Source organism: Nicotiana tabacum, chromosome 6 (assembly GCF_000715075.1).
Source record: "Nicotiana tabacum cultivar K326 chromosome 6, ASM71507v2, whole genome shotgun sequence".
Taxonomy (NCBI): domain Eukaryota; kingdom Viridiplantae; phylum Streptophyta; class Magnoliopsida; order Solanales; family Solanaceae; genus Nicotiana; species Nicotiana tabacum.
Window position 1 is genome coordinate 71,181,401 of NC_134085.1, and position 13,103 is coordinate 71,194,503.

The 13,103-nt window shown below is 36.7% G+C and overlaps 2 protein-coding genes across 5 annotated transcripts; one reads left to right on the top strand and one right to left on the bottom strand.

Annotated features, from left to right (window-relative positions):
• Positions 1–5,444: 5,444 nt before the first annotated feature.
• Positions 5,445–11,326, top strand: LOC107775524 (uncharacterized protein At2g39910-like). 4 transcript variants are annotated; one of them, XM_016595264.2, is made up of 11 exons: positions 5,445–5,739; positions 6,844–6,963; positions 7,064–7,598; positions 7,722–7,808; positions 8,504–8,694; positions 9,170–9,365; positions 9,603–9,667; positions 9,948–10,049; positions 10,178–10,277; positions 10,363–10,472; positions 10,703–11,326. In XM_016595264.2, exons 2-10 carry the CDS (start codon positions 6,923–6,925, stop codon positions 10,450–10,452), a joined length of 1,407 nt encoding a protein of 468 aa, XP_016450750.1. In that variant the 5' UTR covers positions 5,445–5,739; positions 6,844–6,922; the 3' UTR covers positions 10,453–10,472; positions 10,703–11,326. The 4 variants fall into 4 exon arrangements, with proteins under 4 accessions (XP_016450750.1, XP_016450749.1, XP_016450752.1 ...); XM_016595265.2 differs by adding an exon at positions 6,002–6,118 and having other exon boundaries at positions 5,600–5,739; positions 10,363–11,326; XM_016595263.2 differs by having other exon boundaries at positions 10,363–11,326.
• Positions 11,327–11,694: 368 nt separating this feature from the next.
• Positions 11,695–13,103, bottom strand: LOC107775525 (glucan endo-1,3-beta-glucosidase-like). The gene has a single exon (XM_016595268.2). The coding sequence runs from the start codon at positions 12,952–12,954 to the stop codon at positions 11,695–11,697; it is 1,260 nt and encodes a 419-aa protein (XP_016450754.1). The 5' UTR covers positions 12,955–13,103.

Sequence of the window (13,103 nt, forward strand, 5' to 3'; positions counted from 1 at the left end):
TCACCTAGCTGTGAATGGATCAGTGATTGAATTAGGATTGTTGTTGAAATCATTTCATGATATCTAGGTCTGTAGTGTATTCTTTTCAATTGGATAAGTGCTTGCTTGGGCTGTCTCTGATCCATTTGGCAAGGAGTAGCCCACCTGATTCGGTTTAGTATTGGGCCAAATTTTGACCCATCTTGGTCTGGTTCTCAAAGTAAAATTCAGAGGGTATTAAGGGTAAACTGGGGAAGTTACTGAGAGAATCTCTTAAGTAACCACCCATGAAGCTTCCTAGAAGCTGCATAGTACACTTACTTGGTTAACAAGTCAAAAGACAAGACTAAAAAGCAAAGAAAAAGAAGCTGAAAAGGGTCTAATTGCAAATCTGATATTCTGTAAGCTGCCCTACTTCCTTGCCTATAAAGGCATGGTTTTCTTGCCTTTCAAGACAGAAATTGAATAGAAAAATCAGAGAAAAATTGAAAATGACTGGAAATACAAAAGTATCACTATTTCATTGATTCTTTTCTTCATTTATTGGTTACAATTTAGTCTCTGAAGTAATTCCTGAATTGTTTGGGGGTTAAAATGGATTGAACTTGTGTTTGTGAAAGTTTGATTTGAAGTTGTTGAGGTCACGGTTCAATTGAAATTGTTTTCTGGACTGCTGCACCTCACTCTTGGGTTTGGATTTGGTTTTACTGGGTATTCTTAGTTGCTGGGTTCTGCTACTCTGCTGCTTGGCTACCGACTTCCCCTTGCTTTCTTTCATTGCATATTCCAGGTACATGTTTCTAGACTCACCTCACATGAGGCTTGATATTGAAGTAAAATGGAATCTGGAGTGCTAAATATGGCTTCTACATATTCAGATCCTTTAGTTCAATTTTCAGTCTTTTGGAGTTAATTGATGCATTGTATGTTCGATATGAGAACTCTTAGTCAGCTGCATCTGTTTGGAGTTAGTAGAGCCCTTGTAGTTAAATGTTGCTTTGAAATTCTTGCTAGTACAGCTGGTCTTGAACAGTTGAGAAATGGAACTTGATAAAATAGTGATCATTAGCTAAATAGCATATGGTGTTAGATCTCTTATGCCTTTGCAGCTCATTTGAATATTGAAGCCTAATGATATGTCCAGGATTTCATGTTACTATTTGATAGCTTAAGCTGTATGATATGAGTATTAGTTGAATGTTTTATTTTGAAAATCATTGCTGGTTTGAAATTGTCTAGGAATGATGATTTAAGGCAAGGAAAATGAGATTGAAGTGAAATAGTTGTTAGCATACGTGTGCTGAGAAATCATGTTAGTGTAGATTCGAATAATCTGCTTAGGAATTGTAATAACAGCCTAATTCGCATAATCATGTTTGTTTTTCGTGATTCTGTAATGGTCATTTGGAGTCCAATTTCCTTACTCGAATTGGGTTGACGAGGCTCCATCTAGACTCGATGCCGAGTCAGTCCGTAAGAAAACTTGGGCTCTCCCCAGGCCCAAGTCTAAGGGCCTTCCACGAACAGGTCCTTGTATATGCTAAGGCTTATGTTCTTTTTATTCGAACCAGCTCTTAATTAATGGTTGTATTGGCCCAAACCTTTTCATGTAATTAAAATACCTGCTGATCTCACTTGGGTTTATGACCATTAAAAGCAATTTGAGTCTTAATCTAGAATAGGCTCAAACATCTTAGGCCCGTTTGATTAAGTATTGTTTTCCTAATAAATCGAGGCGCGCCGTGCCAAACAAAAATGACAATTGCATGGCCCTCGTTTAATTAATTTTGTTTATCCTTAGAAATCGAGGCATGTCATTTAGCGAATTTTCATGGCCCTCGCAAAGTTACAAATTCGTAATTGCTTTAGGCGTGTTAGTTTAATAATTTACCTTCCTAAACTCGGGTGCGCATTTATGTGACCTAAATCCAAGTCTCAACAATGTTAAAATATGTCAAAGACCGCGGGTGCATTTATGTGACGTGGTCCAAGATAAGTTTTAATAGCGTTGCAATCTTCCTGAAAATAATTAAATAAAAACGGTTATAAAGTTAAGATTGAACCATAGGCTAAAACATGTATTAAAATCAGATAATAGGCCGATTTTAACAGTTGAGCGACTGTGCTAGAACCACGGAACTCGGGAATGCCTAACACCTTCTCCCGGGTTAACAGAATTCCTTACCTAGATTTCTGTGTTCGCAGACATAAACAGAGTCAAATATTTCCTCGATTCGGGATTCTAATCCGGTGACTTGGAACACCATAAATTATCCGAAGTGGTGACTCTGAATTTAATAAATAAATAATCTCATTTTGATTGCCACTTTAAGTTGGAAAAAATTCCCTCATACCCTTACGGGGGTGTAGGAAAAAGGAGGTGTGACACTAGCAACACTTTTGGTGAAAATAGTTAACCAGCTTTTGGATTTGTAATCGAAAAATAGCCAGCATTTGCAAAGTCAATAATTAATAGCCACTATTTTAGCTGAAAATACGGAAAATTGCAGCATAATATGTTGGATTATGAAGCTCATGCATATAATATTGGAACTCCAACACATTATGAAATTCCAACTGAAACACGGAAAGTTCCAGCATAATATACTAGATTATGGAGCTATTGCGTATAAACTTCCAGCATATTATGTTGGAACTCCAGCACATTATGAAATTCCGGCACATTATGTTGGAATCCCATATGTAAAAAATTCAAACTCTAGCATATGATGAAGGAATTTTTCGAATTTTTAAGAGTGTTTTTATTCAGATTATATCTTTATATGAAAAAGTGGCTAAATATCGATTACTTTTGAAATTGTAGCTATTTTTTAATTACCAGTTATAAATCAAGCTATTTCTTATTTTACCCATGTTAGAAACCATAATAGATCCTTAAAACAAAAGTTCCCTGTGATTAATTCAAGGAAGTTTTACCTCCTATAGCAAAGGTTAACACTTTATTTATTTTAAATAAATACCATTTAAAAAAATTATATTCTATAGATACCTTTTAATGTTTATAGCAAAATATCTAATTTTGGTTACCTCCTAACCCTAAATCACTAAATACGCTATTCAGTTACACTATTTTCTTTCTCTCTCTACTTTGATACATGCCATTCTCTTCCCCAATTCCCTAAAAATACGCTGCTCAATCTCAAAATTCCTCTCACCCATATCACCTATGTTCTCTCCGATCCCAATTACTATTTAGAGTGGTTAATGATTAAATTTTTCCTTCTCCAGTTCATGCCGATGCACTACTTAAGGGTACAAATGTAGAGGTGTCGACGTTTGTGACTCCCGAAATAATAATGCTGTTGCTGAGCATATTTCCTTCAGGGAACTGGTATCCGAAGGTGCTTCCCCATTGGATATGATGGCTATTACATTATGCGAGGAGAATGCAATACCTGGTCTGTATTTTTTATGTTGCCGAAAATTAGGCTTTGTTCTCTTCCATCCAATCTCAAAGTTTGGTGGATCCTGCTTCACAAGCCCAGTTCTTGCTTTTCTATCCCGAATTATCTCTGACTTTCTTCGTTTCTCTATTGGGAATTTTTCTAGGCTGATTGTTGTTTCTGAAGTTGGCGTGGGACTGAGGAAATTGGGGTCTGAAGAGTCGGGTGTGGGATTGTATTTTCATGTATATCATTGTATTCATTGTCTTTTTTCATTGTATTTCAATGTATCTCGTTGTATTCCATGTATTTCATTGTATTCACTGTCTCATTGTATTCCATGAATGTATTCATATATATTTTTAATTAATATAATTTATGTATTCAGATATATTATATAATTTCTCTGAAGATTGCTATGTTTTTGGGGTGTTTTTCGGTTGAGAATCTTTTTATAACTGGAAATACAAATTTGTGTGTTATAATTGAGTTTGTTGAGTTATATTAGGAGTCTATTATGTTAATTGATTCACTTTCCATTTAAAAACAGTGTAATCCCCTGTTTCACGCCGTGATTACAGTCGAATACAATAATCTTTCCAGCTGTAGTCCCATGTTTCACGCCATGAATACAGTCGAATACACTCGAATACAACAACTGATTAACTGGACTTCCCTGATTCACGCCTATTTTTGCTTTTGTATTCATGAATATATTAGCTTAAATACATCTAATACATCTTATAACAACATAAAACTTATCTACAATCCATAATATAGCAAATGATATCTATAGATAGCTAATTACCGCTAAAATATAGTGCTTTATGGAAATTTCTCTTAATTCAAATAGACATGTTAAGTTAAGGGTTAAGGTGGGCTTATCCCATACTTGAACTGCTTTCCAAAGAAGGCCTAGCGGGTTATATCGCGGGTCGAATATGGGTTGCAGCCCACGCACTATAACACTGTGCTATTATTCTCTGTTGTATCTTTCTTTGTGAGCTCTTTCCAGTTCTTTGGCGCTTCTCCGCTAATTCAAGAGCCATTCCTCATAAGTAATAAGTACTCTGTCTTCACTTATGTCTTTGTACAATTAGAGTTATATGATAAAGGAAGTATTTTTGTTCTCGAATACACTATGTAAAACAAATTGAATTCAATAGCAACAGCCGGAGTCAAGCCTAACGGCATTTAGTTCTCTTTACCTGCTGACCAATCAAGTGGGCAACTCCGAATTCAGTGTCACTCACTTAGGAATAAGGATACTTTTTGGTTTGATATTTTGCTCACAAAACATAATTAATGTAATATCGTCAGCCAAGTAGGTTCTTTTCTCATATACTATGTGCAGTGCTAATGACAATGTTCAGAATCTAGATTTGCAACTTCATTATAGAATACCAAGTAGAATCACATTGTTCTAGCTGGTAATTTGATCCATTCTATCCTGACATTGCTTCCTAATGTTTATAATATGACTTCACAATTGGTTCTTTACTGTCAATGCATACATCTGTCACTATAAATATTAGGGTTGTTCAAAACTGAACTGTCGTCGATAATCCAACCGCAAAATAGTTTTATTGGTTCATTGGTATTGGCTTAACGGTTGGAAACTGTTTGAAATTAACAGTTTATTGGTGTGGGTAGCAGTTTGCTCATTTTTCTCATCGGTTTAACCGTTAACACATTAGGGGTCGTTTGGTATGATGTATAAGAAGATATAAGGGTGATATAAAAATTCAATACCACCTTAATACTCTATTTGGTTAGCAAACCAGGTATAAGTTATCCCGATATTAATTTTAACACCGAGATAACTTATACCTTATAGAAGGTGAGGTAATTAGCACCGGTATAACTTACAACTTCTTCTTAGAAATTATGCAGTTGTCATTCTTAATACAATATGTAAAACAATGAATAAACAACAATCTCATCATAACTTATCACAATATAACTTATACCGGTATAAATCATATTACTGCCAAACCACCCCTAAGAATTACATTTCTACCGTCATGTATATAAAAGTATCTTAAAAAACCCTAAAGCACCAATTCGACCTTAGCTTAAATCCTTGGGTCAGCTCCATTGCTCCAAACCTCCAACCTCCAGTCCACTATCCACAGACGCTCTCCAATCTCCATTCCAGTTTCCAGTATGAGATAAGTTTCTTTGTCCACGATTAACCAAGGCGACATATTGAGAAAAATCTCCTTTTCTTTTGTTCCGTTGAGCTCAACTTCCTGAGAATATATCTCTCTGTATTTTGATTCTAAAACAAGGGAAGATTCGCTATTGATTAAAAAGATAATCAGCGATGCGCAGCCATTAGCCAACCAGGGCACAGGTTCTTAGCTTTTCTTCTCTAGTTTGGTTTTTTAATCTTGGATACTATAAACCAGAACCTAAAGCTTAATTTAAACCTCCTTATAAAAGAAAGCTAATCAATCTAAAGCTTAATTTAAACCTCCTTATAAAAGAAACTTAATCAATTTAAAGTTTGAATGTGATTTGCTATATCATTCAATCCAAAATAAGATTCCAATTAGTTTCCTCCTTTTCAAATATTTGGTTGATGGAATATATATATTGTGTACATTATGTGACAGATAACCGTCGGATAACCGCTAAAGTTTAGGACATTAAAAAAATGGATAACTAATAAGCCGAACCGTTGAGCGCAAATATCCATTTGAACCACCCGATAAGCACCCCTAACTATAACGGTATGTAATCCAATAACCACATACATCTTTATTCACGTATTGTGGGTTCTTTGTTTGGCTGATGTTAAAGTTCTGTATTCTGCTGTCTATAGAAGTTTCTTCATTAATAATAGGTAGATAGTTTCAATAGTTTCTGTATTCTTGTGTTTTAGAATTTCCCAAGCAGGAGTCTTGAATATCTCATACAAAACGTATATTTTCTTCGATCATGTAGGCATATGTCATTTGCTGTTCACTGTTGGTGTATTTCTTTCGTTCTTCTTCTGCTTCTTCTAAATAGTATGTTTTTCTTCTAATTCTTATTCCAAAATAAGTCTTTCATGTTATGTTTTTGTTTTAACAACTAAATTATTTTCCTTTAAAAAACTTTAGAGCTTTAAACTGCAAGCAATTTTCCTATGTATTACTAGTATGATGATATCTCAACAAGCAACTTTCTTCACCTATTAGTCTCTCTTTTCCCTTTCTTTGTATGTTAATTATCTTTACAAGTTTGGCAACTGTTTTCCATCCACAAGTGATAATTCATTAACTTCACCTTTTTCCCTCACTTTGCTGTTGTTTGAAAAAGTAATTTGTAATATCGTTTTCAGTAGAAATGAAAGAAAATTCATTATTATTGCCTCTAGGCAGGTTTTTGGTAGTAAAAGTAATTTAGTGTGATCATAGTTCTCACCCCAAAGTATTTTGGTACAATTTAAATTTACATAAACAAAAATGGACAGGTTGTCATGGTGACAGAGGACTAGTTAAAGTATTCGAGCCCTAGCAATTAGCAGAGAGAAGATCTAAACCAGGGGAAGGATGTCAAAGTCTCTCAAAGTTCTCATTGAGGACCTGCTTCTGTAAGACCATTTCTTTCTCTCTTCATTCTATCATTTTTGACCTGTGTTCTGTGTGAATAATTTGATTAAGTTCCGCTGTGTCCTTTAAAAACTGTAATAGATTATCAGAGCCAATAAGAGAATCACTCTCCAAGGCATGCTATACTCCTCCAGAGGGTTCCAATATCTCTGTCAAATCCATGCTAGTGTCCCTTCTACCTTATAGCAACTCGCTTTCCAACTCAGAACTCTCGGAAACTGAAATACACAGCAAAATAGCGGATTTTAGCTTATGTTGTGCTGCATTGGCTTCTACCTCAGAATCCACTCACAATCAGCTCTCTTGGGTTCCCAATTTGCTATCTATAGCTGCAGCCTCTGCTTTCAAAGACCTATCTATAGCTTACGCTAGAAAAGTTGGTGGGAATGAGTTAATGAAAATTGGCGAGCTGGATGGGGATTTGAAGTCTCTGCCAAATGAGAAGAAGTTGGCCATACAGTTAATGCCTCAACTGTTGCCTTTGCTAAAAGACAAGATTAAGGAGAGCACGATAGATAAATCAATTGATGGTGATGAGATATCAGCTGCAAGCGCTAGAGTTCCAGTGGCATACGCCATTGTTGCAGCTTATCAGTTTAGATGGTTCATTTCTCAGGTGTGTCTATCCTAAATTGGTAGTTGAAGACTTATTAATATATTTATTTCTTTGAACTTGTTTTGGTTTGTGGTTAGAATTCTTTTGGGATGAAGCATAATGTTCTAGATTTATTGTTTGTAGGTGGATTATCCTCACCTAGGAAAAGTGTGCTCTTTGGTGATTCCATGTGCCTTAACAGCTCTTGATCACTGGTCATCTGAAGTAAAGGTGGGTTCTTCTTTTTATGATTGCTGGTCTTACAAATTTGTTGCTGCTTCAATCAGATGGGTAATCTACTTGTTGATCTTTTTTAAAACTAAGCTAATATTCCTATATCACTGTAGAACAGTTAAACCCTCTAGTAAATACTGTAAATGATTGATTCTTGCAGTGGTCTGTTTATACTGTAAAATAATTGGATAATGAGATATTCTATGTGGAAATTTTGCTTTTCTAGAATTCCTATATCACTGTCTTTTCCTTGAAATACATTGTGGACTTGTGGTGAAATACATTGTGAACTGTTAGAAGGGATACACTCTTTAAAACGATTGATAGCCAGCTAGTACTAAGCTTTTATGCGCCTCTGAGATTTGGTTTATGTCTGACCCCTATAACAACTGATGACAACAAAAAGAACATCAATTGAATCAGGTATTCAGTTTCTCTTCCAAAGCTTGTTCTTAGATGCTCTATTAGAGCCTTCTGATTGTAATAATGTTGGTAGAACCTCTCTCTTTTTGTCTTGCCTTCTTAGTCTTTTCTTTATTTTGGAGCATGATGTAATCCATCTTCAAGATAAGATGGGATTTCTAATTGTTACAGGCAAGTGGAATTGTCTGCCATACATTTGCATCTCAGACCTAATATTACTTTTTTTGTTTTCATTAGGCTGTTGACAAATTTTTGTTCTCTCACTTCAGGGACAGGGCATGGTTAGCTTAATACATCTGGCAAAAAATGTCAATGCTGCTGAGATTGGTTGCTATGAAGATGTAATTCTTGATGCTTGTTGCCAAAATATTGCTTCCGATGATGACATATGGGAGCGTGTGGTTCAAATGTCTGTACTTATGGTTACTTTCACCCAGAAAAGTAATCCTCGAAGCATATGGTAGAGCGCCCTCTATCTGTTATATATTGAATCCTGGTTAGATTTTGCCAACATGTACACATGAATCATGATTAAGAATGGTATTCTACTCATAAATTTGCGGAGAAAGTGTTATCAGTGAAATGCTAAAGCATTATCCTTCTTTTACTGTTGATTCACTCAGAAGTATATTCATATTATGTGTTCTTCAATTTGTACTTCCAGTTTAATAAAAGACTCTACCTATCAAAAAAAAAATCTTGGATGGAGGGACTATGCGAGTCGAAATGGGAAATTGTAAATCCTGATATTTTGTACGTTCTCTAGTACCTTCTTGGTACTGTTCTCGATAATATTACCTTTCCTTATCCAAAAAACAAAAAAAGGTATTTGTACCTTTGTGTACTGATATATTTTACATGTCCTTTGAGCATTAGCATTTCCAATATTTTATGCTTCAAGTATGTACTTACCTTTCAATTATGTTGTGGCACAGGTATGAAAAAATGTTGAATGAGATGTTGAGCCACTTGGAAAGGCAACCAAGAAACAAGGAGCGTTGTATTGGATGGCTACAGCATATTGAGCCACTGTTCAATTGTCTTGGTCTTGTGCTGCTAGCTCATTTCAGGCGTCTTTTTCCCCTTTTCTTCAAGTGGATGCATGCGGATGATGACAGAACTGTTCTACTGGTAAGAGGTGATAAAATTCTTTTAAACCTTTTTGTATCCTGAATAATTTTTCTGAATTCCTTTTCTAGTGGTTTCCGTTTCTGTAGTCTGATTAAGTTTTATTTAGTGGTGTCAACGGACTTCTTGTAAAAATATATAAGAGTTAAGCTTCTTTTGCATTTCAAAACTTTTTTTTACAAGATGTGTTGTGTTAGAGATCATTACTAGCAACAATTTGGTACTTCATTTTTATTTCAGGTTCTAGAACGGATCAAAACAGTTGTAAAGTTGACATGGATAAGGAATTCGCCACACATTGAAAGGTAAATTTACGAATGGACAAGGAAAACTGGAAAAGTAGGATTCACCCTGAATATTACTTATGTCTCCTTTGAATATGAAGAATGGAGTACCCCAAAAGTTATCCAATATACTGTTTCGTACTGAATTCCAGTTTTGCATCTAAACTGATGACCTCTTTTTTCAATACTTAAAACCATCTTACTGACTATGGATTAACATCCCTAACTTTAATACTAAGGTAGAACCTTCCTATATGTTCTTGTCGCACTTCTTTAAATTGTACCTATTGGTGTGATGCAGATTGGTGGATGAGCTTGTTAGTTTATACAAGGAGGCAGCGCTGAAAATTGCTCGTGTAGAAATCAGAAAACTTGTTCTTCAGACACTAATTTTGATCCATCAGTAAATATCATGCTCCATGCCTTTGTTTTCTCCTACTGCATGTGATATGAGTTATTTGCTTCTGTTGTAGTTTTTCTCTGCTTCATGAGTTCTCCATTTTCTTAATATCTTTTCTCCTCAATGTCCAGATCCAAGGGCTCGCAGTTCAAAGCTGCTTGGGACAAGCACAAGGATGATCCTGACTTGACAGTTTTCCATCATTCCTTTAGTGAACAACAGCTTGCAATGGTAAATCTTTCCCTCTGTACTATCATGAGAAAAGCGAGCATAATCTCGATCAAACACTCAAGATGATTTTTTGCACTTGTGTTAGGTGGCAGCATCAGCTATCTTAGCCAGTTTTGTGCTGCAAAATGAGCCTGTGCTTCTGCTTTTTCATAATAATTTGCCAATGATGCTATGATCTATTAAATCAATATTCAGGTTCTATGTGATGGCTGGTTTTTAAATACTCCCTCTATCCCAACTTATGAAAAGTCATTTGATAGTGTAGATGTTGCCTTGATCACGTATTAATTAGTCGTGATAATTAAAATGTTAGTTTGATGAGAAGAGGTGAAACTTAAACAATTTGAACTTTTGAAACTATAAAAGATGTTTTAAATGATTTTATTAGTCAGATAACGCCAAATGTTTTGGAACATTGAAAACAGAACGCAAGTCATATAAATTGGGGATAGCGTGTAATACTTGTGGCTTCTTGATACAATGGTGTGCGGAAAGTTTCTGCAGTTAATGATATAAAGATGGGAATTTTTGTATTCTGTCTATATGTTGCTTGCGGGGAGCTGTTAATGGTTAGTGGCTTGCTGGACTTGAATACATACTTGGCCTTTTGAGTTGCTGAGGAGACATTTTGGAGAAGTATACATTTAGTTCTTGCATCAGTTTCGTGCTCTACATAACTTGTTACTACTCCCCCGTTAGCTCTTCATTCCTACATAGAGTGGAGGGAAATGGAGAATTGTTTTTCACTTCACAAATGGGCAGAAACAATTGTCTGTTGGGGGTCGCAATTGCCATTCTATGCATTTACAGGTCGTTCAATGATGAGCTTGTTATGCTTTTCAACTATCCATCAGACAAAGGGATTGAAAGTGATTGGCATCCATGTAAATAGTTAGTTGTCTATGTTCAAGTTTAGTTGTCTATCGGCACATACTTTCAAGTTTTAGTTATGTAGTCACAATTCAGTAATTCATATTGAGATGTATTTATTGTGATTTTTCATGTACTTTAAGCTTATTTTGCTGTAATGTACAGTAAATATTCTATCTTATCATGCAATTTCAACTGTGGCTACAATGTTCACTATTGTGAAAATTAAAAATCTTACAACTTCAGTAATCATGAAGGGATCAATTTCAATGTAAACCAATTATCATGAAAGACAAAGCTGAAAAGGCATTAAATCATATCACAAAAAAACCCTTAGTAAACCAACAAAGATCTGAAATGCAAGGAGAAGCAACTGCAATCTTGGCGTATACAAGTATCCTTGATATGTATACAACCCATCAGAATATAAGCAAGAATCATAGATTTTGTTCAAGAAGGAAAATTATATTTCTTACAGTTCAGTTTCCCTCCTTATGTAATCTATTATTAACATCAAGAAACTAAGCAAGACTTCTTCCACTACTATTCAGGAGAGCGATGAAGCTAGAACAAGCATAGAAAGAAGCCACAGAAGATGAATCGAGGGAACAAGTACACCAAGCTTTCTCGAGTTCCGATCAGCACTGTCAAAATTGATGTTGTACTTCATGCTCATGTTGGTGTACATCACTCCCCAGTACTGCCCTGTAATTTCACCTTGAGCACTACTCAAATTGCTCTGCTGCTTCGTTTCACTTTCATCAAACAACTGGAAAATGTAAGCCTCAGAAATTCCTTCCTTTCTGAGCGGAGTTCCAAGTCCAGATTTCAAATGCGAAACCAGCCCCTGTAAATACATCTCCGCGTACAGCTGGCTCTCCTCTGCATTCCTTACACCATTATTCACGTGCTCATAGTTGCTTCCATCGCTTGGCCACCCTGTTTCCGTCACAATTAACGGAACATTCTCGTAACCGCTAACCGCCATGGCAGCAATCACGGCATCAACCATCATATCAAACAGGTTATGATAACGAACGGCCGTAACAACGTCATCACGGAAGTTGAACGGGCCTTCCTGAAACAGAGCGAAACCGACTGGAATCTCTCCGTGGAGTCTATAAACATTGTACGGATACACATTCACCAGGAGAGACGAGTTAGTTTCCTCCAAAAACTGAAGCACAGGCCTGATGATTAGCGAGCTGACCGGCTCCTGGAACTCGGCGGAGGATGGAGGAAACGCCGTCGTAATCACGTTGATGAAGGAGAAAGTAGTGGAAACTGAGACGGTGCGAATTCCGAGGTCGTTCAGTGCGCGGTGCAGGTTCCGCATGGCGGGGACTACGGCGACCGAAGGGTCGGAACCGCCGGAAGTAGGGGAAGTGATGACGTCGGAACCGACGGAGATGAGCGAAATACGAGCACGAGGATGATACGGAAGCACATTGTTGTAAACCCAGAGAGTAGCGGCGGAACGATTGGAAGCAAAGGAGCCGATGAGGTAATTGGGGACGGTGAGGAGAAGAGAAATGTTGGAGTAAGAAAATGCTCGGATTAAACTAGGGCTGGGATTAAGGAGTCGTACGGCTGGGATTTTGAGTGACTGAAGGGCGGTGACGACGTGCTCCGGCGGTGGAGATTTGGGGGCGGGGGAGTAGGTGAAGCCGACAGTGGTGGTTGGTACGGCGGCAGAAGGGGAGAGTAAGAGAGAAAGAATGAAGAGAGAGAGAAGCGGAGTTTTGAAGGAGGGAAGCATTTTGAAAACGTGAGGATTTGGAGTGAAATTTTTGCTTACTTTATTCATTCAGCTAATTGCAAGAGTGGAGAATTGGAGGGAAAGAGAGAAGGCGCGTAGGGTACGCATTAGCGCACGTTAGCAATAGTTGGTTCAATTCGTTGCAGGGTACTCCGGCGGTTACAAGAGAGAGGAGAAAATGATTTGATGGTTGAAGC